This window comes from Pipistrellus kuhlii, unplaced genomic scaffold (genome assembly GCF_014108245.1).
Source record: "Pipistrellus kuhlii isolate mPipKuh1 unplaced genomic scaffold, mPipKuh1.p scaffold_m20_p_2, whole genome shotgun sequence".
NCBI lineage: Eukaryota > Metazoa > Chordata > Mammalia > Chiroptera > Vespertilionidae > Pipistrellus > Pipistrellus kuhlii.
This window is the reverse complement of record NW_023425515.1, coordinates 73,536,606-73,564,514: the sequence shown is the minus strand read 5'-3', so window position 1 is coordinate 73,564,514 and position 27,909 is coordinate 73,536,606. Positions and strand designations below refer to the sequence as shown.

Sequence of the window (27,909 nt, the reverse complement as noted above, 5' to 3'; positions counted from 1 at the left end):
ATTTTTTTACAGAAAGGTAGAGAGAGGGACAGAGAGTTAGAAACCTCGATGAAAGAGAATCATAGATCAGCTGCCTCTTGCACCCCCCCCACTGGGGATGTGCCCGCAACCAAGGCACATGCCCTTGACCGGAATCGAACTCACGACCCTTCAGTCCGCAGGCTAACGCTCTATATCCATCGAGCCAAACCGGTTTCGGCGACATCCAACATTTTTGAAAAGACTTCTTATAGCATCTGCAGGACTAATTTAAGGCACAAGCCTATCATCGCCCTGTATTAAATTCATCCTATTGATAATGGCTCCTTAAAGAAAGAAATATGCTCTTATACATCTGCTGTAGCCTGTAAAGTGTTTTACACATTGTTTTGCTTTTTTCTTACAACAAGCCTATTCTTTTTAGATGTTATAACCTTCTCATTTTTCAAAAATGAAAATTAGAATTCCATTCATCTTCTCCTATCATCAGTGTTTCCTAAGGGTCCCACTGTAATAATTTGCCATTTTCCCTAATAGAAAATTTACCCACTATTTCAAGCAGTTAATGATCTACATGTTATCTGCTTTCTGAAAATCAATTGTGAATGCTTAATTCTAGATCAATATTTTTCTACCATCTGGTGTACCTTGATGCCATCTCCTACTCTTGCTCAACATTTACTATTCAAGGAATGTACTTAATTTTCATTTTCGGTGAAGCAAGGTACACATTAGAAGGACTGTAAGACAAAATCACTTGAATGCATTTCAAAGTGATCTCGGGTTATCTCCTATTTTTGAATACCCGGGATAATCAAGGGTTGATTGTAGTAAATTATAGCCATGGTATACTAAGTGGCACTTCTCCAAAAGTGCAGTCAGAAAGTAGTTGTGTACCAAGAATGTCTACTTCTACATTTTTCTTAATTATGCATAATTTGTCTTTTTTATTATAAAGTAGCTATTTTTTTACCTAAGAAAAACATTTCAGAACACTTCACCTAAAAGGTTAGAACAACCTACCAATTAACTTCTTAACCCCTTCTGCCCCCAAATTAAAATCTCTAACTGTGTATTTAGATAAATGTGAGAAAATAAAGCAACTCTCTTGGTAACCAATGACTGAACCCATCTTCAATGATTATTTAAGGATGTTAGAATGTAAAATCCAAGGCAAAGCAGACCATCCCATGTTTAAGAAAGCAACAACCAAGAAAGATGAGGTTATTAAACCTCAATAAGTTTTTTTCCCCCTGTATCTCTTTATTATGGATTCCATTTCCTTGGAGCAGAAATCTACAATTATTCTAGCTTGCTTTTATCTCTGGGCAATCAGCTTTGTTGGGGACAGTTCCACCTTCCCCTGATAGTGTTGTTAACTTAGAACTGGATGCAGACAAATCAGTGTGAGTTGCAAACCTTCCCAATTTGTATTTCTACATTGGAGCAGCAGGTTTAGTAGTCCAGATCCTGATGATGTGTGACCAGAGTTGCACCAAATATCCTCTATTCTATATAATAAAGAGGTAATATACAAATTTACCATCACTCCAACACACAAAATGGCCACCCCATATGAACACAAGATGGCCACCACAAGATGGCCAGCAGGGGAGGGCAGTTTGGAGGGATAAGGCCAGCAGGGGAGGGCAGTTGGGGACAACCAGTCCTGTAGGGGAGGGCAGTTATGGGTGACTAGGATGGCAAGGGAGGGCAGTTAGGGATAATCAGGCCAACAGGGGAGCAGTTAGGCATCAATCAGGCTGGCAGGGGAGTGGTTAGGGAGTGATCAGGCTGGCAGGCAGAAGCAGTTAGGGGCAATCAGGCAGGCAAATAGGCAAGCGGTTGGGAGCCAGCAGTCCTGGATTGTGAGAGGGATGGCCAACTTCCTGCTTAGGCCCAATTCCACTGGACCTAAGACATCCCTTGAGGGGTCCCAAATTGGAAAGGGTGCAGGTTGGGCTGAGGGACACACACACACACCTTCATGCACAAATTTCATGCACTGGGCCTCAGAGTGTTAAATAATCCAAGTATTCCTTTGTGGATATCAATCAATAGATATTTATTAAACACTGTCTATACATCCAACAAGTGTCATATATGTCTGTCTTTAACATTATATTGTCTTCTCAGAAATATGTAGTTTCAGTCTCCTAGCCAGTAAAACAAGAACTTCATTAGGACATTGTTTAAAAAGAAAAAAAAAGGTTATGGTAGTAAAGTGCTAATTTTTAATGGCACTTTCATATACTCCTGTTTATTTTAACCTGGGATGACTGAAAAGGATAAAGAAAAATCCAGCCCGGCCAGCATGCCTCAGTGGTTGAGTGTCAACCTATGAACCTGGAGGTCTTGGTTCAATTTCTGATTGGGACTCAGCTGTGTTGCAGGGTCCCTCATAGGGGACAGGCAAGAGGCACCCGATCAATGGTTCTTTCTCATCATTTATATTTCTCTCTCTTCCTCTCCCTTCCTCTCTGAAATTAATAAAAATATATTTGCAAAGAAAAATCCAATAATCCTTTAATTTGTCCTCGGTGAATAAGAACATGCAGGTTACCTTTATAAATCTAAAGTTCTAAAAGAAACTCCTGGACCTCATCAAACAAATGCTATTCCCAACTCTGAACAAGAATATTTTATATTCCATGAAAGATTGGGTGAGTTATAAGCCCACCTGATTTTCTAGAATCTGTCTATATAAAATATATCAAAAGAGTAAAAATAAAAGCAGAATTATTGGAAGTGTTAACCATACTAGAAAATAATGTTATGTTTGAAATAACTAGTTAAAATTTGTGTTGGAAATTGTTTCTACTATTGAGGAACTATGTATATAAAAGTATTTTAATGCCATCAAATTATTACTCTATGGTTCAAAGGATATCTTAAATGTAAAGTTATTTGTAGTGATTAGATGGCCAAGAACACAAAGTATTAAATAAATGACCTTGACTTAAAGTCTAATGTACAAGCAAACTTCCCCTGGGCATACCTTCCTAAACTGGGTATATTGAAAAAGCACGACTTAAATGGAAGCCACTGATTAGTTTTATGACTTACTTTGGTAAATTACTTATTCTTTCGGGACAAGTTTCATCACCTGCTAGGTGAGAATAAAAATATTACCAGTTCTTTTTGCTCCCCAAGATCATTATTATAACTAGTGGCCCAATGCACAAAATTCATGCACATTAAAAGGAAATTAATTAGAGGACATATTTTGATACTGCTATTTGCCCTTTCTCTATAATAGAAGTGTCAGAGATGAAAGAAAATTAGTAAAATGTATATGAAAACCTCTCTCCTGTCAGAGTCTGGGGCACACTGTGGAACCCAGAGTCAAGTTCCTGCCCACCCACACACACCTCAAAATTGCGCAAGACCCAGACCTGGCCAGCCCCACCCTCATCAAGCCCCAAAGTGCAGGGGGTGCAGCCTCAGGTCCCCCATCAAGCCCCACGGTGGGGGGGGGGCGTGGCCTCAGGTGCCCTGGCCCAGCTCTAGGGTGGGAGGGTGCGAGGGCACGACAACCATTTGTGCATTAGCTCTTTATTATAGAAGATTACATAAAGAATGTGTGTGAAAATAACTAATAAATTGTAAACCATTGCATAAATCATAGTGTTATGATTGTTCATATGTCTTTATATAAACACACATATATATATGTGTGTGTGTGTGTGTGTGTGTGTATATATATATATATATATATATATATATATATATATATGTGTGTGTATGTATGAAAAAAATGCTACAGCCCAGCTGGTATGGCTTAGTGGTTGAGCATTGACCTATGAATCAGGAGTTCATGGTTTGATTCCTGGTCAGGACAAATGCTTGGACTGTGGGCTCGATCCCCCAGAGGAGATATCCTCTCCCTTCCTCTCTGAAATAAATAGAAATATATTTTAAAACAAAGAAAAAGAAAAATAGGCTACAACATAATTTTAATTATACATATAATTCTATTAATTTAAAATTAAAAGTATAAAACAAAGAGGTAATATATTATAAAAATTCCACTGGATCCAAAGACTTTAAGAGAAAGAAAAGGAGTTAAAAGATAACCACTATGCATACCTGTTGAATCTACTTCCATAACTGAGAATGGTGAACTCAAGAGAGTAAGATAGGGATGATGAGAATGAGTCATAACAGAGGAGAGGATACTTGTGTTTCTCACATAAAAATATAGAATTTAATTGCTTAGGTAGAACTTCGGTGATTATGTAAGGTAAATCTACTAGGCACCCTAGAGTCTTACACATAGTGAACATTCAATGAATGTGTATGAAATAAATGAATTTTTTATACCAGGAAATCAAAATCTTTAAGGTGATTTAGCAAAGTACATAACAGAACTAGGACCAAGATCAAGACCAAAAAAAAGATAACTCCAATCCAGAATTCTCTACATGCTGCCTTCTCTTTATATGTGCCATGTTTCCTCTCATTGTAGCAAGGAACAGCCATAAAAACTGGGAATCTGAGCCTTTCTCTTCATTGTTACAGTTTCAGATTGAATGCTAACAGGGCCCAGACTCTAGTAAGAGCATCTCTTAGTTACTGTGAAGAATAGACACTTACAGAGATAAAGCTAGATTCAGAATTCTAGGTAAAAGAAAGGTTTGATGAGACAGTAAGATTAGACTCTCAGAAAAGCCTCGATTTCTGTCAGCTGGGAAGGAGCAAAGATATTAAATGCAGCGTCTGCCCCCAGGAAGAGAGCCATAAGAAAAGGTGAACATCTCTAGACAACAATACCTGTGTCTCCTACTTAACAATGTCCTACGTCCATACAGTTTGCTTCTGAGCTGTTTTTTAATATATGTGGATACATATACAGGAATTATACTAGTACATGCATTTATTTTAGGAAATAATATAGGTAACAGTATACTGAAGTGCATTGTTATTAAATTTTTTATTCAAAATTAGTGTTATTATCTGTGTTATCATCCAAGGAGAGGTAATACAAGCTACTTCACTTTCAACATCCATCAATGCAGAAGACCTCTCAGCAGTGCTCTCAGCAATGAGCATCCACTGTTCTGCCCACAGGCTGGTGGGTTTTGCAACCCATGAGGTTATTTCTTTGGAGCTTCACTTTATGCCATTTGACAACCTGCCCTGACCCATAAACCTGTGTGAATAATAATCCTGGATCTGCCACACAAAAATTAAAAATCATAGATTTTTGGAAATTAATAAATTCTTAGAAATTATTAATAATATATTAAGAAAGTATTAATAATATTAATACCATATAAAGACTTAATGGAGTATAAATAGTGCAGTATTTTGATTTTGTAGACTTATGTATTTGAAAATGCATGCATTTGACCCTTGGGGATTTGAGACGCTGACCCTTGGACAGGAGAAAATTTGCCTATTTGACTCTCCGAAAACTTAATTACAGTCATTCCTTGGTATCCACGGGGGACTGGTTCCAGGTTCTCATACATACCAAAATCCATAATTGCTCAAAGCCCTTTTTTAAAATGCTATAGGAGAATGTATTCTGTAGGCCCCCTAACTCCAAGGATTCCAAACCACTGATCAAAAGTACTATTTTCAATCCATGTTTGGTTTAATCCACAGTTGCAAAAATCAGGATATGAGGGCCGACTGTATATTTATTGAAAACATCCACGTATAAGAGTACCTGCCCTGTTCAAACTCGTTGTTCAAGGGTCTACTGTACTGAAAACTAATGAGTTAAGGGTGAAACACGAGAAGTTAGAAAACAACATAATCAACAGAAGGGAAATAGAAGGAAGAAAACAATTTATGGTAAGAACAGATATTAAACATAGTAGGAAATAGAGAAATAGAGAGCTAAACAAAGCCAAAAGTTGACTCAAACTTCTAGAAAGCTTGACAAAGAAAAAAAAAATACAAAAAGAAATAATATTAAGGCCGAGCAGAGGATTTTTACTGTGGATTTAACAAACATAAAAAACATATGAGAGCCGGCACCGGTTTGGCTCAATGGATAGAACGTCGGCTTGTGGACTGAAAGGTCCCAGGTTCGATTCCGGTCAAGGGCATGTACCTTGGTTGCGGGCACATCCCCAGTAGGGGGTGTGCAAGAGGCAGCTGGTCAATGACTCTCTCTCATCAATGTTTCTAACTCTCTATCCCTCTCTCTTCCTCTCTGTGAAAAATCAATAAAATATATTTTTAAAAAAAACATATGAGAGTTTTATGACCAGTAAAATGTATTGCTAGCAAAGTTGAAGATGTATGTGCCATTCCATTATGGCAAACTCCAGAAAGACTCACACACACCCTGTTCAAGCATGTTCGGAATTCAGCCTGCCAGGATGAATAAAGAATCTGGGTGGCTCTGTGGCAAAGCATAGTCTCTTCCTGGTATCAGTTACATTGAACTGGAGTTGGTTGATGTGTCAGCAACAAGTCAATTAGCCACAATTCTGGGACAATGGTGCCTATGCTTGTCACGGGTAAGTGCTAATTTGGTTTCCCAAGAGCTTGAAAACACCAGGAGGAGACAGGGCTGTATACACTGGAAAGAGGAACTTTGTGCCTGCTGCCTTCTGAGCCCCCTCCTCAGTATGCTCAGAGGTAGCAAGATGTGATTCAGGCTGAGGAAACACATAGGCACACTTCCTACTTGAGGATTTTTATTCCAGGGATGTAGCTACAAATGCACTTTTGTATCTAACAGCAGGAATGCAAAAAACTGTTTGCAAAACGTGCCCTCTCCTCCCTGAAACTTTACTAAGTAAGAAATTACTATTCCCTTATGCTTTGGTGAAGCAACAAAGACATAACAGCCGGGACCGGTTTGGCTCAGTGGATAGAGCGTGGCCTGAGGAATGAAAGGTCCCCGGTTCAATTCCCGGCAAGGGCATGTACTTTGGTTGCAGGCACATCCCCAGTAGGGGGTGTGCAAGAGGCAGCTGATCAATGATTCTCTCTCATCAATGTTTCTAACTCTCTATCCCTCTCTCTTTCTCTCTATGAAAAATCAATAAAATATATTTAAAAATAAAAAATAAATAAAATATTCTACATCTTAAAAACAGCAAAACAGCACTATATATTAAAGACATAACAGATCATTAGAGCAAATTTTTGAGTTTGTATCTTCTCTCCACGAGGATAAGACTAAATTCTATTTTTCGTGCTTTAAAATTCTTCTCTCAGTCATCACTTCAAAATGTACCATAACTCTTATGTTGCAAAAACTTTTGTGAAAGATGGAGTCTTTTCTTCTTGTATGTGAGGCAGAAAAAATCCAAAACATTTTGCAAATTTCACCAGAAATTATATTATCTCTTCTACTAGAAGAGATAATATACATTTTTTTTCAATAATATGGGTTTTATACTCCAAGTTTAAAGGACTTGATCTTAGAAAATCCTTCTGTAAGCCCTTAGCAGATGATTGCTGCCATCAATGTTTTCATAGATTTTATTTCCTTGGATTTTATGCTAGGTGGGTATTTATTTACTTTCTAATCTCAAAACTACCTAGAGATAAATATAAGTTGACATTTGTCTGTTTTACCTTTTTATTTGAAATTTGCTGTTATTAACTCATATTTTCTTTGTTCTTCATGTTTAATAAACAGTTCTATTATTGGGGGTGTAGGGCAAATTCATTTCCTCATCCAGACACCAAATAGCCATGTAGCATATACGATTCTGACAAATAAAGCCATAAAATTTTTAAATGATCTTTAAGATAAGGATGTTTTTTCCTCAAAAGTAGCTGAAGGGAAAGAATTTTCATAGTTCTAAATCTTAAATCATCACAAGCAAATAAATGCAGCTTGATACATTCTACACGTGTATAGGTTTTTATAACTTCATTTGTTAGTTGGGAATATCTCTTGAACAAGAGGTTTTCAGGAAAAGGCTAAATCTTGATGGGCATATTATAGATAGAATTTAAGCATTGAAGGAGTGCTTCAGTTAATGACCTTGAAAGTCACTTCCATCCCTGAGATAACTTCTATCTTCATATTAATCATAAAAATAGTGCCTAATTAACTTAAGGACCCATGGCCTAATTTGACCTATGAACTGCAACGAGTTGTTCATACAAATACATTTTTTTAGATACGTTATAAAATGTAATTATAAAGTTATTGAACAACTTTAGGCCTAGTGATTGAATTTATACACTAGTGGGGTCCCTCAGCTTGGCCTGCGGGATTGGGCCAAACCAGCTCTCCAACATCCCCCGAGGGGTCTCGGATTGTGAGAGGGCGCAGGCCAGGCTAAGGGACTCCACTGGTGCACAATCAGAGCCGGGGAAGGACACGGGAGTTTGGCCAGCTGGGGAGGGACTGCAGGAGGGCTCCAGGGTATGTCCAGCCAGTTATGCTCAGTCCCAATCAGCTGGATCCCAGCAACAAGCTAACCTACCGTTCAGAGCATCTGCCCACTGGTGGTCAGTGCATGTCATAGCAAATAGTTGAGCAGTCTTAGCATATCATTAGCATATTATGCTTTGATTGGTTGAATGGATGACTGGACATTTAACATATTAGGCTTTCATTATATAGGATAACACTATATAAAAACAGTATAAAGTTTAATTTTTCTCACCAGCAGCATATTGTTTAGTCACTTATATGCACAGGTCAAATTAAATACCCCGCTCTTAGGTGGAAATCATTAAAAACAAAACAAAACAAAAAAAAAAACCCTGACAGGCTAGATCACTCTGTCAGCCGCAGCAACTCCATCTGCTGTTAGTGAGGAGACATAGTTTGGCAGTTAACTGCAGGTGACTGGGAAACCAAGCCTCCAGGCCTGCCTAAGATTCCAAAAATGTGCTAAGCCTTTCATACTCCTTCAGGAGCACACTATTTTTAAATCTACCTTACAGTCACTATGTGATTTGTACATCTTTAAAAATAAACTGTGGTGTCTGGGACAGCACATGTTTATGGTTTCATGTGTTCCGTTGTTGGTACTGGGGAATCACTGAGTTTCAGGACCAAGCAATTGATTTGGGATAAAAGATTTTGAACTTTAAAAAGCAATTAATTTATGTTCCCTTTCACCCACAGGTCTACCCACGGATAGCGCCGGCATTTTGGCACTACCTGCGGGTAGAAGTGAATAGCGAGCACTTGACTTCTCCCACCCTCACTCCCAGCTCTCTGCTGCTGTGGGCTGATCTGATGTGACCATTTTGCTCAAGATACAGCTGCCATTCTGTGTAAACGTGCTCTCACACCACCATGCCTCAGAGTTTAGTCAGAAGTCCAAATACTTGAGAACACAAGTGAAGTTTATATAAGATTAATCATCCTTCTTAATAAAGTTCTAAATCAAGACCATATCATATGTATCCTCATGATAAATAACTAAAGACTAAATTATGGAAAACCATAATTATACCTCTTTTTAATCAATACTTTTGCTATTCTGGGCATATTCCTCAGCTTAACTTTGTATGTCTCTGGGAAAAAGTAGAATAGTTGCTTCATTTGCATTTTCTTCTTTTCTGTCCCTAGGAGCATGAGCAGCTCACCTATTCCTCCACGAGGTCCAAGGCCCCCAGTGTCATCATCACAGGTCTCAAGCCCGCCACCAAGTACATATTTCATATTCGAGTGAGAACTACCACAGGATACAGTGGCTACAGTCAGAAGTTTGAATTTGAAACAGGAGATGAAAGTAAGTTTCACACAAGGATATAGAGTTAGATGTTCATTTAGTACCATTCCCATAGTGGAAATCAAATGTCCTGATAGTTAAAAATCTGATATCCCAAAATTTTAATAGTCTTATCAAACAGGATTCTGTTAATGCACATGGTTACATGGCCAGGTTAATTAATGTTTTACTGGTATCCATGTAATGTGACCCCAATAAGTCTCTTCATGCAGAATTCATCACTTACACTGAGTCTCAGTAGGTAAGTGGTGTTAGCCTAAATGGTCATCAGTGTTGGCATCATAATATGAGGCTAGTGAAAATCTGGGAGAGAATAAAGCCACAGAAAATTATTTAGCAGTTATTTCAATATTATACAGCTTTGGCTTATCCAGTTATACCATTGAAATGCATATTATAAGTGTAAATGTAGATGCATGGGTTTAATTAGAAATTCAAATTAGTTCCATGGACCCAACACATAGACAACTGAAATGGGAGATGAAGGACTGAGCTATTTCAACATTGTGTAACGTAGTGTTGAAATGTCTTACTCATTCTAAGCCCACCTCTACCAGTGAATTCTTTTTTGGGCTTTAATATTCATCTTACTCCTCTCTTTGTACATGGGTGGCTCTTGTAATGTTCTTGATTAGAAAAATGTCTAAATATCTAATCATCATTGATAAGAATTCAAGAATAGAGAATTTATTATAAAATTATTTATGAATAATGGCAATAATAGTTACCACTTATTGAGCCTCTAAAAATACCAGAAATGATGTGAAGTATTTACATGCATTATCTCATTTAAACTTTCACCCTTCAATGAGACAAGTATTATTTTTCTAATTTTACTTGTGAGAAAACAAAAGCCTAAAGAAATTGAGCCATTTGTTTAGATTCATGCAACTGGTAATAAGTGGTGGTCTGTACTCTTAATTGCTCCATTATCTGAAAGAATGAAATATTCTTTCATTTGAATTATTAATAATGCTAATGATAAGACCACTAATTAGGCTACAGTTTTTCTCTGGTTTATCACTTCCTCAAAGTGAAGCTACTTGGGTTTCAAATTCTGTGATGGAACGAATGTTTCATTTGTTTTTTTATGCTGATGAGCAATATTGATCCATAAGAAATTCTTTGGTCCAACTATATCTAACAAAAGAGTGAAAAAAGCACTAACTTGTTTAATTAAGAAGGAACACACTGTTGGGAGAGTAAACTAATGAATAAAAAGAATACTTATAACCTGGATGTTTAATATCAGTGGTAGTTATTTATAATCCCACTGGAGGCTGTTGTCTTTTCAAGTTAGAAATTATTAGGACAAGAGTGTAATTATCACAAACCATAATAATAAAAAAAAAGTAATGTTAAAATACCCAAATAAGTTGGGTATCTGTTGACTATTTTTTTCTGACCACATGTCAAGACTTAGGCTAGGTATAAAGCCAAGGATGCAACTCAAGGCAAGTTTGCTCCAGGGAAAAGTCTCATTATTGTACTCTCACAGCTATATCTATTTCCTCCCTGCACCCAATTTTCTTACTTTATTTTACATAGGAAGAAATTAACCTGACTTCTGAAAAGTATGACATTTTGAAAATTATTTCATTGAGTTAGAAATGCACTCTCAGACAAACTCAGTCCCAAAGCCAAATTAGTCATTTGTGTTCATCTGGCACGTCTAGACAAGGCAATTCAGACTCATAAGAAAACAATAAGGTCTGATCTAAATTTGATTTGGTTTTAATTCTAAATTTCAACTTATACTTGTCAATGTTATATAAAAGAAAGTACTTTGAAATTCCTTAGCTGAAAAGTCCTCTACTCACCAGTGCAATATTTCTTCTTTTGGCAAAAAAAATGTAGAGGACACTTACATATGTGCCATTTTCTGAGTGAGTTCTGGGGATATAAATAATAATAAGAGCTATTGCCTTCACATAATTTATAATTTAGATTTGTGAAAGGAAAATGAAAAATGCAATATTGTATGACATGTACTACCACAGAGATATGTAAAAGGTGCTTTGAGAGCATAGAGAAGAGGCCCTAGTTCAGCACAAATGGCTCATGAAAGACTCCTGGAGGATGAGAAATGAGGGCTCATTGTTGAAAGGGGAGTAGTAAAGAAATAGCAAGAGTGCTAAGGCCTGAGACAGCATGAAAAATTGAAGAAGAACAAATACTTGGTATCGTTACAGTGAAGAGACCTGGAAGGCAAAGTGGTAGGATCTAAAGGTGGAGAGTTATTTATACAGGGGCCAAAATGCAGGTGCTCTTCCGGCCATATTGAGGATATTGGGTCTTATGAAGACACTGAGGAATCATGGGAGGATTTTAATCAGGCAGCAACGTGACCAGTAACAGGTGTAGGCTATGCTGAGCAATTTACACAAATTATCATATCAGTTCTCACAAGATTATATCTATTTTTAGAAACTTAAGTAGCTTTCCTCAGATATGATAAGCAATCAGTGGAAGTGAAGGATTAGAACCCTAGAACCATCTGATAAAGTCAGCAGCAGACAGCAAAAGCCACGTTCCAATTACTGATTTATAAATGTCATGAAAGTGACTTTTATTAGACCCTGGAAGAGACGGAGTGTCTGAGAAGTATCTGAAAGGTGTTTGTCTATACCTGGAGTTTGAGAACATAAAATGGCTCCCAAATCCATTTGCAGCCTAAGGCAAAGTCATTTAAAGGATCACTTTTTATCTGGTTTGCTTTAAATTTCATTTTCAAAGCCTGTTGTCTATATCCAAAAGAGAATTTCAATGAATAATGTCATAGTAGGATATGAATAGGTTTACTATAAATTTAGGAGTATAATTATATAGGTCCAATCTACTACATCAGTCTTTTTCTCTTTATACCCTCCTAACTCATCTTTAAATTTTTATGGCTTTGTTTCTCAAATAGTGCCTGAACTATTAAAATGTCAACTTTATTATTATGTTATCTTGTGTATATTCTGTTTACTTAGCTATATGTGTGTGTGTGTGTGTGTGTGTGTGTGTGTGTGTGTATATATATATATATATATATATATATATATATTTTAGAGACCTGGTGCACGAAATTTGTGCACTTGGGAGGAGGGGACACCTAGCCTGGCCTGTGACCTCTCAGAGTGTGGGAGCCCATGATCGATCGTCCCAAAGAGGTAGCCCCGCCCACCCATCTGGGGCTACTTGATGGATTGCTCTAAAGAGGTAGGCCAGAGCAGCAGGACCTGCCTACACACCACATGGAGCCGTGGGACTGGCCTCATCCCACAGAGCCAAGGAGCTGTGGCAGCGCACACAGTGTCAAGCTCCCGCCCACCCATGCACACCAGCTGTGCACACAGCCTCCTGGTGATCTCTCCTCATGGTATGAGGGCATCATGACCACATAGGCTTTTATTAATAGGATGCCTAGAGATGGGGTGTGAGTTGGGGAGAAGAGTTTAGGTACTCTCTCGTTTAATGGCCTGGTTCAATATTTTTTAATTAAGCAAAATGAAGTAGTTTACAATTTAATTCTCTTAGCCATACTATTTTACTTGTTTAAACTTTTAGTTTGCTCATAACTAGTAAGACAATAACATAGAATATGATATAATTTCTTTTCAAATCCATCATGTTCTTAACACTTGTGCTCTACAAACATAGTGATATCATGGTGTCACTATGGTGACCTCTCTTGCTCTTTTAGACCAGTGGTTGAATGTATTTCCAGAATCAGATTATGCTAATGAAAACCAGCTAACAAATGTAAAAGTTACTAATTATGACTGCAAGCATTATTTAAAAAGTCACTTTAGTGCTATTGGCTTCCTTGCTAACTAAGTCTATAAAACAGCCTCATTTTGGTAGTATAAATGGAGATAGATATAGGAAGATAGATGGTAGATAGGTAGGTAGGGAGGTAAGTAGATAGGTAGATGATAGGTAGTAAGTAGGTAGATAGATAGCTAGATAGATAGATGATAGATATTCACTCATCTATAGTCACAAAAGACTTTTTGTATTTCAATGCTGATATTTCATGTTTGCTAATCTCTCACTGTACTGAGAATATAGCTGAATATTATGTCCACTAACACCATTCATTGAGTGCTTGTTATGTACTAGCTTTTATATTAGGTACTATAATTGATTCCCGGGTATAATTTGTCAAATAACAATTAACTACACAATCAGTAGTAAGAAAATAAGAATATATAAATATTCTATTTGTATCTTCTTGAAAGATAGATGGAAGATAAGTGGTAGGTAGAAGCTGTCTAATATAAGAATTTTTGCAAAATGAAAATAAAATTCATATTATGCCACAAAGTATCAAACACACACACATATATATGTTAAATACAGCTCCTTTTGGACTAAAAGGATGAAAAAACAGGAAATTTTAACAGCTCCATAATTGTTATTTCTCTTCTTATTTTCTGGAGAAAATGTACTTTTGTCCAATGCAGAAAAAGATGAGAATTAAAGTTAAAAAGTTATCTACATGGCAAATAATTATATCCATATCCTTATAAAGTGCTTAAATTATATTTGATTTAATCTTTAATAATATATTAAAATTATACCACACATATTTTAAAAAGTAATACAAATAATTTATAGATAAGGAAGTCAAACATTTGTTCTTATTTAAAATACTACCAGATTTCTCTAATACTAGAGGTCTGGTGCACAAATTTGTGCACTCGGGGCAGCAAGGGGGATCCCTCAGCCTGGATTGCAAGAGGGCACAGGCCAGGCCAAAAAACCTCACCTGTGCACAATTGGGGCTAGGAGGGTTAGGGAGGTTGGCTAGCTGTGGAGGGACTGTAGGAGGAATCCATGTCTTGTCTGGCCATCTTGCCCAGTCCTGATCATCTGGAGCCCAGCAGCAATTTAACCTACAAGCATCTGCCCCGTGGTGGTCAGTGCATGTCATAGTGAGCAGTTGATTGGCCATAGCATATCATTAGCATATTATGCTTTGATTGGTTGAATGGATGAACAGATGACCAGACACTTAGCATATTAAGCTTTTATTATATAGGATTCAAATATATTTTAGAATAAGATAAAATAATTGTATGAATGCATTTTCAAAACCAAAATAAAATATATCCTGTTAGACTTCAGACAACTTGAACATTTCTCTTAAATACTGGAAAAGAACTTGTGAAACTATCAAAAGGGAGTAGGATATATAGCTTAAAACCAATTATTTAAAAGAAAACTGGAATTTTACAGATAATAATTAGCAATTTACCTCTTTCATTGCCTAATGGTTATTCAAATGATCTTGGAGAATAAGCAATGCATTTCTTTTCTTTGGAAAGATTAATTATACCTTAAATTTTAACAGCATGTAAATTTAGGTTTTTACCTGTAAGCTACATAAAGCATTTTGCAACACAAAAGCCACATATGTCAACATTTAACAATATGTTTTTCAAATGTTGTAACTATAGACTAGATTTGTAGTACCTATAAAAGTGGTAACTATAGACTAGATTTACATCACATAAAATAAATACCACACAAAAATCATCATGATCACCATTAACTGTAAGCTACTGAATCATGGTATTTCAAAATAGAATCTTATGCCATGTCTTACACAATTATACAAAAACTATGTGGGTATAAATAAATGAATTTAATCAATTATTTTTTAAAAAACATTTATAATACTTAGTAATTTTTACTATGGTTCCATATTTAAGCAATTTGATTAATTCTAACAATTTATAGGTGGGAAATGATCTTGAAAATTAGGACCAAAATTGTACCTGTAGTTTTTGTTTTATTATCTATTCTTTAGGTCTCCATTTGACTAATTTATATATGCTCCACTTTGTATACTTAAACTCTAAATCTTTGTGTATTTTTTCTACTGAATACAATGTTAAATTCTCAATAAATATTCAAGTCTCCCTTCAGTCTAATCCAAATTGAATCATTACTGCCCTACTTCTCTCTAGTTAACATATATCAATACTCTGAGAAATGTACGGGTGCTTTATACAAAATAAAATTCTTTTTTAAAAAATAGTTTTATTGATTTTAGAAAGGAAGGGAAAGAGAGAGAGAGATAGAAACATCAACAATGAAAGTCATTGATCAGCTGCCTTCTGCACACGCCCATCAGGGATTTAGCCTGCAACCCAGGCATGTGCCCTGACTAGGAATTGAACCGTGACCTCCTGGTTCATAGGATGACACTCAACCACTGAGCCATGCCAGCTGGGCCAAAAAAAAAATTCTTAATCTTTACTTCTAAGCCTCTCTTATGGTTTCCAACTGCTATAGTCAGAAACCTATCACAACACAAACCGTTAGTCCAGCTCACACACCGCCCGCCTTTCCTGAAGGGTTCTCATCAGTCTAAGAGAGCATCAATCTTTCCACAGACTTTCTCTGGTGTTTTATTGTACAAGGGCTTTATTCTTTACTAAATTGTTAGCATTTTGAGGTCAAGAACTATAGCCTATTTTTTTTGTGTGTGTCTCAAAAGATTTCTTGCACATAATTATCGATAGTTTTCAATATGCAGTTAATCAAACAAATAAGGAACACATAATTTTCCAAAGGCTAAAATGTGAAGAAATGACATGTTGCCTACCAGTCTGAGAAGAAAGAATCAAATATTTTTATTTGCCACAGATAAGCAATGTTGTTTTGGGTAACAAGATGTAACTGGCTTGAGTCACGTAGAAACATGATGCATTCAATTTTAATTACAAGTTAATTATAATTCTAAAATGTGGGGGCATTTTTGTTAGAGTTTAATGACATTTTTGTTATTTAACATGTTTTCCTCCTTATATATCTTTTTTTAAAAAAAACAAAAAACAAACAAACAAAAAAAACCCTCTATGTTTGATCCAGTTTATTGGTGGGAATACAATCTGTACAATTACTTAAAGTAAAATTAGCTAGATAATTATTAGCTGCAGTCAGAAAATTTGAAATAATTATTAATAGTGAAGCATGAACCAGCTGACCCCGATGGAGTAATAAAAAAGTTAATTAATCAAGCAGAAGGCAAATTTCATATTTATGATTCTACCTAAAGGAGGATGGATTCCAGAACATAAGACTTTAATCTCAAATAATCTCTAGTCAATAGCACACTTTCAATGTTGTCAGCCTTAGCCATCTAAAATGCAAACATCAATGGGAAAGAGGGATTTTCTAGCAGTTAGATTGCTTGAATGTAAATTAGCCTACCTTATGAGGTATTAAAGAACCTTCATAAGAATTTGTGCTGAAGATGGTTGGATACTTGTTCAGCATGTCATAAGGGAAATACCTATTTTTTATTTAGAAGGTTGTGATAGAAGTTTAACGTAACGTCTAACACCAGGATTTCATAATAACAGATAATATTTCTGGAGTTCTAATTATGATTCAAGCACCATTCTATTCTTTAGGGCTACTAAGGCATTTAACCATTCTGTGGATCAGAAAAGTGAAGCACAAAGATGTTCAGTAACTTACCAGCTTCCCACAGCTAGTAAGTGTTGAAACGGGGACATCATGACATCAGGCCCTTCTCATGCAAATGCTCAGAACCAGGAAGCTCCCTTTCTATCCATTCATTGTTTTTACTTTTCTTATTCAGCGTGGTCATTACTTCTCATTTTCTTCATGAGTAATTTTTATTCTTACCTCCAATTCTTTACTCTCCCTTAACAAATTATATTTCTTATTTAAATAATGGGTGTTTGAATACACACACATATTTTTCAGAAGACTATAATTATTTATAAATCACCATACATGATTTTCAGAAAACTATGGGTGTTTTAATGCAGATTTCTGGGTTAATGCACATGTAGTAGACCCAGTATAATGCTCTAAAGGGGCAAAATCATGCAGTTAGTCTGATTACCTACATGTGCAGGGACTTGATGAAGAATAATTATTTACATAGAAAATGGAAGTCTCCTTTTTTTGCACTGACAAAAAAATTTTTTTTTCACTTCACTTTTGCCTGGTTCAAATAAAGATTTAAATGATGGGAACCAGTTTTGTGTACTGCAAGACAGGTTGAAGTCTTTAATATGAAAAATATTAAAGATCATAATTTTGCTTAATGATCTCAAAAGAAAATCATTAACTATTCCCAGGCATTTAGACTTGTAAAACGTGCACGTGTAAAAAGTGCAGTGTTATAATTTGGCTCATATCTAAAAGGGGACTAACAAACCTTAAAACAGAATATAGGTTTAATTTAAGCTAGTAAGGTACAGCAACATATACAAAAACATGACTTCTTTGGGATATAAGCCCTTATCACTTGATTGGAAGTTTGTTTTGTTTTTTGAGATAAGGAACCATTTCTTATTCATTTTTAACTTCCAACATTGCTTTGCATGTGGCTGACAATTGGAAGACATTCAATGAACATCATGAATTAACGTTATCCAGTAAATATTCAATGAATGTGTATTTGTTATTTCAAACAAATTATATATATTTTCTTATTCTACCTATAAATCTTCAGTATGTTGTTTTTATTTGTTTATTTTGTGCATGTACTAATAGCAGTATGACGAATGCTGGCCAAATTATGCAGGATGAATAAATTCTAGAAATCTATTGTGACTATGTTTAATACTGCATTGTATACCTGAAAGTTGGTAAGAGAATAGTCTCAAATATCTCACCATACACACAAACACACACACACATACACACACACACGACTACATGAGGTGATAGATGTTAGTTTGATTATGATAATAATTCCAAAATGAATACTTTTATCAAAACACAATGTTGTACACCATAAATATATATAGTTATTACTTGTCAATTATACCTCAATAAAGCTGGAGAGAAAAAAACACAGAGTTAAATAATTTATGTTCTCTGTCTTGAAGAAACTCACCACTAAACCACTCTAGAGACTCTTATAAGAATTCCTTATTTATGTCATTCTCAAAGTCTAATTTTAAATTGACTTGATTTTAAATCAGATGGATTTTTTCTATCAGCCATCATATAAATTGCCTGACTTTTTCTGTCAAGCTGTTTGACTTTACAACCTTGAATTCTTCTAGAGAGCAAAAATGTTTCTTAGACATTTCAATTGCTCCAAATTTAGGGAAAAACATTAATACTTGACGATTTAGCGCTGTCTCAAGATGACACAAATCAGCTTTATTGACTTATAATTTGAAATTTTTTTTTTTTTAAACAGCATATTTTAGTTGTCAGAAAAGCATCAAGGTCAAAGTGAAGAAAAAATACCTAATCTCAATATAATCACACAGAGCCTATTCATAACTGCTGGTGTGATTCTTAATTATGGCTAACCTTCCCCTTTCATCTGTTGCACAACCCTGAACTACTAGTAAACTCAAGACAGGATTAGGAGTATTGTGTTGCTCAGTGGTTAGTTCTGAAATCCTGTCTTAGAGTAGTAGGGGAGTTCCAGCTAGCTGTAGAGTGATGCTAGCGGAGAAACATAGCTTCCTGGAAGAAAAGGGAGAAAGCATGATGCTGGATGTATTATCCTTTGGGAAGTTACAGGCTGCCAGGAGGATGCAAGGCAGGGCCTTGGTTCCCAGCTTTACTTCCTCTTTCCAATTGATTTCTATGCACATGATAATTTGTTGTTATCCAGAGCTTAAATATTTGAGAGATCAACAAAAGAGTTGTCAAAATGCCCAAGTCAGATGAAAAGTATTTTTTTAAATATTTTATTGATTTTTACAGAAAGGAAGGGAGAGGGATAGAGAGTTAGAAACATGGATGAGATGAGAGTGGAACATCGATCAGCTGCCTCCTGCACACCCCTTACTGGGGATGTGACCCCAACCAAGGTACATGCCCTTGACTGGAATCAAACCTGGGACCCTTGAGTCTGCAGGCAGACGCTGTATCCACTGAGTCAAACCAGTCAGGGCCAGATGAAAAGTATGTTATACAAAATACATAAATACTAAATATTACCTGCCTACATAAAAACAGAGACATAGTTTGAATCTTTATTGGAACAGTATAAAATAAAAATAATTTTAATTTATCTAATGTAACATCTTTAAAATTGGTGCTACCCCAGTGCAAGGAGTCTGTTTTTGCTGTATCTCATTGTGAAGTCACAATACTGAATAGACAGATTTTATAAAAAATATCCAGTCAGTTCCACCAAGACCTGTGTGGAGAATTAAGAGGCATGAGAATTAAGTTGCATTACACTTTACTTTTTCAACAGAAATAGTATTTCAGTGAATTTAAATTGAGCAACAAGAATCCTTGGCAAAATAGCAGAAGCCTTTTAAAAGATTTAGCTGTGTGTGCACAAACCAGAGAGTGACATGCGTGAGCACATTACTGTGCTGTAACGATAGGCAAAGTTGCAGAATATGGCAACTTTACCTTCGGATATAAAATAGCTGATTCACACAAACTGAATTTTATATCCTTTTATGCTTTTGAAAAACTGAGCATCCTTTAAAAAATGCCCTTGCACTACAGTTATTTTTAAATTAAGTAGTTATCTTATATTTGCTGGATACAAAACCAGAAAAGACTAAATGGTTTTTTTCTTCAACATCAATTTTGGCAGATCTGTAAAAGGTAAACATTGCAATATTACTTACTGAAGTTAATATATATATATATATATATATATATATATATATATATATATTCTGTATATACACTTCCTGTTCTCATTCTGAAATGAAATTGACAATGTTTTTAATATTGTTACATGAGTTCTTATCATTGGAAATGAACAGGGTTTATTTTTAATAAATTTTGTTCTGAAATTTGACATAATGAGAGAGAAAGTGAAGGACACTTGAAAGGAAGCAGCAACAGTGAAAACCAGCAGAAGAATGTTGTGTTTATTTATTTAATCCTTAACTCAATAAAAAAAAAATATTAATGGATGGGCCAGATATAGAGGCAAGCACTGGGGATTCAAAGATAAGAGGAATAAATGTATGTCCTGCTTTCACAAAAGCTAATGAGAGGTTCAGAAAATTAAACAAGATTATAATAAAGGATTATGTGTGGTGTTTCTGAGAACACAAAGAGAAAAACCCAAGCTATCATCTAAAAACGCTTCCAGGAAGGGGAGTGTGGATGTTATAGGGAGCCTAAAAGTCCCAGGAATCTACAATGCCACCACCCAGCGAACAGCTGCGAACCCAGGAACACCGGTCCCCGAGCAGCGCGAACACATGGATTCGGAGGAGCTCTGCACCTCTCCACGGAAAAGAGAGGGAGAACTACATAACCAGACACCCGGAGGAGAGATCATGGGGAGACAAAGAAATAGCCCACATACGAAAGAAAAGGAGGCATCACCAGGAAAGGAAGTAAATGAATGGAGGCAAGCAACCTGTCAGAGAAAGAATTCAGAGAAATGGTCATAAGGTGCATGAATAGAAAATCTTCCGAAAAGAAGTGATACATCAAAAGAGACTTTAAAGTTAAATAAAAGTTGGCCATGAAAATGATAGGGATGGAGGGTGAGATGGGGTAAGAGTATTAGAGAGCTTTTCTTCTTATGGGTGCATGGGTGCAGGAGTGGAGATAAAAGAGAGTATGGAACTTTCTAGTAACTGAAGGGATTCCAGTAAGGCTAGATCCATGGTTCTCAAAATGTGGGCCCTGCACCAGAAACATCAGCAACATATTAAAAATGCAAATTTTCGGACCCCACCCCAGACCTACTAAGTCTGAGGTGGGTCTCAGATTCTGTTAGCACAAGCCCTCCATGTGACCTGATAGACACTATGGTTAGAGACCAAGCAGTTTCCTCAGAGGACAAGGGCAGGTGGGGGTAAGGAGTGATGGGGGCAGTGATCTCAGTACAAAAAACAAGAGCTGGCCGAAACCGGTTTGGCTCAGTGGTAGAGCGTTAGCCTACAGACTGAAAGGTCCCAGGTTCGATTCTGGTCAAGGGCATGTACGTTGGTTGTGGGCACATCCCCGGTAGGGGGTGTGCAAGAGGCAGCTGGTCGATGTTTCTCTCTCATCGACGTTTCTAGCTCTCTATCTCTCTCCCTTCTTCTCTGTAAAAAATCAATAAAATATATTTAAAAAAAAAAAAAAGTAAAAACAAGAGCCGGAGTCTCAGGCAGAGGCCCTGCAATGCCATCACTTACCTTGTTACTGTGGCTAAAACCATCTCTCTCTTTTTCTTTTCTTCTTTTAGTTTAATTTTTTTTGGGGGGGGGGGTTTGTTTTGTTTTGTTCTGTTTTGTTTTGTTTTGTTTTGTTTTGTTTTCTTCCAGTTACCTGTAGTTTTGGAGACAGGCAAGAAGTCAGAGTAGTTTCCCATCACTGACTTCTCTGGAACCATTGCCAACACATATAATTATTTCCTCACCTTCATTTTATTCACACTAAAAATAAAACCTCCCAAGTATCTTTTTCATTGTCACACGGATTGCTGTCATAATTTCAAAACTCCCTAGAGACAGTTTTGGCCTTAAGGATTCACCTACCGAAGGTGCTGGAACCTTGGAAATTATTAAACTCTAACACATGCCTGCTCTCTGCCAGCATGGAAGCCTGCATATTTCTCCTTGACAGTTCATATTTGGTCTCTGGACTTGGAAGACAGTGAAAAATAGCCTGCTCACTGAGCCTCCTAAGGAATGGGAGCTCAGCCATCGCATCTCAAACGCTTTACAATGATCGGTCTGTTTCAGAAGTCCTAGAAAGTCAGTTATCTGGGAAATCTCGTGAATCTAGATATCATAAAGGTAAAGGTGATATGTTAGCAAAGTCAGACACCAACTACTCTGCCACACAAAGGTGTCATGGGGCTTGTCCCAGGCTCGGTTACTTGGTTGTATGTTATAATATAGGGGTGTCGAACTCAATCAGAGAAGGGGCCAAAATCTAAAATCCAGCCTAAATCGCGGGCCAAATGGTTTACTGAACAGTCATAAACTGTCATTGTGATGGAAACGCAGCGGAGTGCAGTGATGACAGCGCAGTGCGGGCCACATTGCAAGGCCTGGTGGGACGGATTTGGCCCGTGGGCCTTGTGTTTGACACATGTGTTCTAATAGGTAAAGGCAAATGATATATTCAATTAGACGACTCAATTGGTATTTTGGCTTATGAGGATTCTTCATTCTAGACATTAATTTGTCCTCAATAAAATAAAGGAAATGAGCTAAATTATCTTCCTTTGCTCTGAAAATGGGGCAGTTCCTAGCAAAGTGATTAGGGACTTAGGCCAGACTACCCCCTCTGTAGTAAGACTTACAGAAAGCAGTTTAGTCTGTTTAGGCTTTAGTGTCCTCATCAGTGAACTAGAAATGTATTCATTTGTGTGTACACTGATTCATTCAACAAATATTTTTGAGAACCCAGTCTGTACTCTGTACTAAGTTCTGTTCTACCTGCTATGGATATAGCAGAAATAGACAAAGACCCTTCATATGCTAGAGAATGCATTCTAGAGAGGAGAGAGGAAAACAACAAACAAATAAAAGCTACAGAGGGATGTTATGTTACCTAGACCCCCCCTTCAGGACCCAGGTACTCACTCTCTTCACTAATGGGAGTGCTGCCGTTGAAGGCTCATTACTGAATTGTTTCCCAGACATTGCTGGCTCAAAAAGGGGCTGCATGCTCAGTCAGCCCCTCTCCCCAGGGGCCGGGCAGAATCCAAGGCTGGCCAAGGTGAGGTACAAAGATTAGCCTCATTGTTCATTCAGGGAACTCCAAAGGGCCATCTCAGCTCCGAACTCCCTGATGTCTGCTGAGGTTCTGCAGTTACCATGTCACAGTTCAACTGCTCCATTTCCTCATTTTTGGTTCTCTCACTCCCAACATGTCCATGCTGAGGTGACTCCTCAATAAAACTACCTGCAAAGTTCCATTGCAGAATCTGTGTCCCAGGAAACCACCCATCAGATAGATGATGAGAGGTGCTTTGGAGAAGCGCGAAGCTGAGGAGGAGGATAGGGAGTGCCTACCTCCTAATGTGATCATTAAATGTTAACTATCACTGTAATCCTAATTATTACTGCCAGCAAGGCAGCTGGCAAAAACCTCATGGAGGAGGGATTTAAACTTAGCCTTGAAAAAAAGGAAGGATATAAATAAGCAAAAAGAACAAGGAAATTCTTCATGATAGCAACTGATTCATGCAATTCAACTTGACAGATACTCTGCAAATAAAGAGACAGCTGAAGAAAACTAGTGAAGAATAGTTTTGGTCAAAAACTGAACCTTTGGACTTAACCCTGGATTTAGATCTTGACCCTATCACGTGTAGGTATCAGACTTTGGATAAGTCACTTAACCACTCTGTGCCTCAGGTTCCACATCTTAAAAATGAGGATATGAATGTCATCCACTTGCTAGTGTTCTTGTACCTACGTGATGATTCACTGCATGTAAAGTGCTTAGCAGAGTTTCCAGTCTGTACTCATGTAGTTAGAGCTCGGGAAAGTTGATTTTAATTCTGACATTATTAGTATTTATTTTCAACCCTAAAATTCTGTCATACGACTTCCAACTTGTTTTAAAACACAAAACAGTATTCTTTATTATCTTCTTTATTATGTAGAGATCTTATTATAGTAATCAAGTCATTTCCTGATTCTTTTCTTTGACATCTATTCTTCCTGCCTATAAGCTTACCCTTAAGACTAGTTGGCTAGTCTTGGTGCCAGTTTAGTTTTAGAGGTGATTTATGAAGGTGAGAGGGATTCCCCAAAATGCGTTGGCCTTCATGGCTTACGCACTGGAGAACTGGATTCAGCCAAGGACACTCCATACTCGAACTTCTGGGATACCAGATCTTAACCAGCAGAGTAGGCAAATCAGGCAACCGCCATCAGTCCCATTACCACATCATCCTGTGGATCCAGAACCACTGTCCTTACCATTTCTATGGTAATCAAATTATTTATGGGTTAGGCCACTTTTCTTTTTTTAAATGCTTAAATCAATAAAGGTCTCGGTACCAAGAGACAATATTGCAGAATGGTTATAAACTCAAACGCTGGAACTAGGCTGTCTCTACTTAAAGTCTGATTCTGCCACTTCTGTCCGCATAACCATGGCAAGGTATTAACCTCTCTAAGCCTCAGTTTCACCATCTACAGCTCATATGACTGTTGCGAAGATTTCTTTTTTTATATATATATTTTTATTGATTTTTTACAGAGAAGAAGGGAAAGAGATAGAGAGCTAGAAATGTCGATGAGAGAGAAACATCAACCAGCTGCCTCTTGCACACCCCCTACCAGGGATGTGCCCGCAACCAAGGTACATGCCCTTGACCAGAATCAAACCCAGGACCTTTCAGTCCGCAGACCGACGCTCTACCACTGAGCCAAACAGGTTTCGGCTGTTATGAAGATTTCAAAGGTTAATACATTGAAAGTGTCTACGACTGCAGACAGCATGTGTAAGCACTCTGAAAGTGTTTGTTATTATAATAACTACCCTTCTTCTGAGAAAGACTTCTTCCCTTAGGCCAGTATGATTTTTGAAGGAGCATGTACTGTGAATCAACTGCCACTCATCTCCATAAAAAAGGAAGAAAAAAAATTTTAAAAGCAAAAAAAAGAATGTAATTCTGGCTAGAAAACTCCCTTATAGTACCTTCTGTGGATCCAATTTTTAAGTAAAAATGACAAGACTTATGTTTACCTATTCCACTATAAAGTTTTTTAACAATTAGGTGAAGAACTCTTCCACCAATTTGCACAGAAATAAGAAGTCCAAAGAGAAATCAAACTTAGCTTAATATTGAAAATTATATTTGGCTTAGATTAGGAATCCATATTAATAAAAGGGTACTATGCTAATTATAGCGGATGTCTTCCAGACATCCTTCCAGACAAAGCCACTGCGGCTGCCTGAGGCTCAAGCAAGCCACAGTTAGCAGCTGTCACTGCCAGGGCTGGGCCGAGGATCAAGCAGCTGCAGTGGTCAGTGGTGGCTGCAGTAGAGGCGTGATGGGGCATTGCCTTCCCCTGATCAGCCTGGTGGCCTCCCAAGAGGGAGGCCAGACTGCGGCTTAGGCCCACTGCCTATGGGAAACAGACCTAAGCCATCAGTAGGACATCCCCTGAGGGCTCCCGGACTGTGAGAGGGGCAGGCTGGCCTGGGGGATCCTCCCCAATGCAGGAATTTTAGTTCGTTATACTATTCTCTAAGTCACATGTGTCAAACACAAGGCCCGCGGGCCAAATCCATCCCGCCAGGCCTTGCAATGTGGCCCGCACCGCGCTGTCATCACTGCACTCCACTGCGTTTCCATCACAATGACAGTTTATGACTGTTCAGTAAACCATTTGGCCCGCGATTTAGGCTGGATTTTAGATTTTGGCCCCTTTTTTGATTGAGTTCGACACCCCTACTCTAAGTGATAAGCCCAGACTATCTTGTTTGAGGGAGGATTTTACTTTTTCAAATTATGGGACAGATACAGTTTTGAGAATATTGAACTTTCATAAAATCACATTTTTACCCTGCATAATGACTAAAAGAGGGCTACTCCATCCATCCTTTCACAAATTAATCCAAGTTGCTTAGCAAAAAAAAAAAAAAAGCACCAAGTGGGAACATATCTAAAAGACTTGGGGTTATCTAATTGCATTAAGTGTGTTCTTTTTTCTCTCATGTTCTGAACAGCAGCTCAAAATACCTTTTGAGTCATTCTAAATCAAGCATGTCAAACTCAAAGGCTAACATGGGCCAAATAAACAAGGTTTAAGTGTATGTGAGCCACAAAATAATAAAAGCTTCAATTTTCATAGAAACCTAGGTTTATTTCTATAGAATAATGCTGAAATAAATGAGTAATCTATATATATATATAAAAGCCAAGTGATCAGAACAATGGAATGACTGGAACGACCAATCGCTATGATGCACACTAGGGTGGCCAACCGGCCCGATCGGGGCCCCGGTCAAACCCCCAATGGTCCTTTCCTCCCACTGGCTTGCTCCTAATCAGCCCCCCCACACCCCAATAGGGGCAGACCTGCTGGCTAACTGCCTTTGGCCCCTCCCCCCAGCTGGTCCCTGTGACCCCTCCCCCTGGCTGGCCCTCTACCCTGATTGTGCACCGGTGGGGTCCGGTCGCCCACCCCAATGGAAGCTGACAGGGGCCAGCTGGCCAACTTCCTGCTTCCCCTCCCTGCTGCCAACCCAGCCCTGATCAGCCTTCATTATGGTGGGCAGCCAGATACCACCCATGCACAAATCCATGCACTAGGTCTCTAGTTGTTAACATAATATAATAGAACATTTTAGCCCTAGCTGGTTTTGCTCAGTGGATAGAGCATCTGCCTGTGGACTGAAGAGTCCCAGGTTCAATTCCAGTCAAAGGTACATGCTAGGGTTGTGTGCTTGATCTCCAGTAGGGGGCATGCAGGAGGCAGCCAATCAATGATTCTCATCATTGATATTTCAATCTCTCCCTCTCCTTTCCTCTCTGAAATGAATAAAAATATATTTAAAAATAAATAACAGAACATTTTAATAAAAATTAATATTTTTTCTTGAACATTAACTTACTAGACACTGAATAACTGCACAAAATTAAAAAGCATAACACAAATAAATCTATTTTTCTTGTTCTCTGAAACTGAAATATTTCCTATGGCACACACCAAACAACTCAGCTGCTAAAATATTCGCTGCTAGTATTAGTGGAGAGAAATGATGTACCTGAGCATAAGGCACTTAAAGGGAAATGAATGTAACACGATTATAGTAATCAGTCATTAGCAAACATTGTAGTTTGGTATTAATAATCCTTTCTAATAAAAACCAAATATGCAAATTGTCCCTTTAACTGGAAGTCTGACTGGGGGTTTGACCAGGGGCAGGGTCTCCCTAGCTGTCCCCCTTTGGTAGCCCCCCCACTCCGATCAGGGGCAGGGCTGGCCAACCAACCTCTCATGGCTCCTCCCCCAGATGGCTAGACCCCACCTGTGCACAAATTCTTGCACTGAGCTTCTAGTTATGTATAACAGGATATTGTAAAAATTAAGTTATGAAAATTTTATTAAAATGTTTCTTATGTCCCGTTATATTAGAATATTGGCAAAAATATTTGTTGTGGGCTGCATGTGGCCCACAGGCCAGGAGTATGACATATGTGTTAAATCATTGAAAGTTACTTCTTGTCCATTAGAGACTCATTTCTCCTTGTATTTATAGATCTTAGGAGCTTCGTGCACCTTTATATAACCAGCGAGCTGTCTTTTTGTCATTTTCTCTCTCTCTTCCTGATTAAATGCCCTCTGGGATGATATATTTCAAATTCTAT

General features: G+C 37.5%; 1 protein-coding gene across 2 annotated transcripts in view; it reads left to right on the top strand.

Annotated features, from left to right (window-relative positions):
- The window catches only part of EPHA6 (EPH receptor A6), an 874,394-nt gene that overhangs the window by 538,315 nt on the left and 308,170 nt on the right, over window positions 1-27,909 (top strand). For both annotated transcript variants that reach the window (XM_036445896.2, XM_045584048.1), the window contains one exon: window positions 9,488-9,650. In XM_036445896.2, coding sequence (XP_036301789.1) covers window positions 9,488-9,650 — 163 coding nt within the window. The remainder of the gene's footprint in view (window positions 1-9,487; window positions 9,651-27,909) is intronic.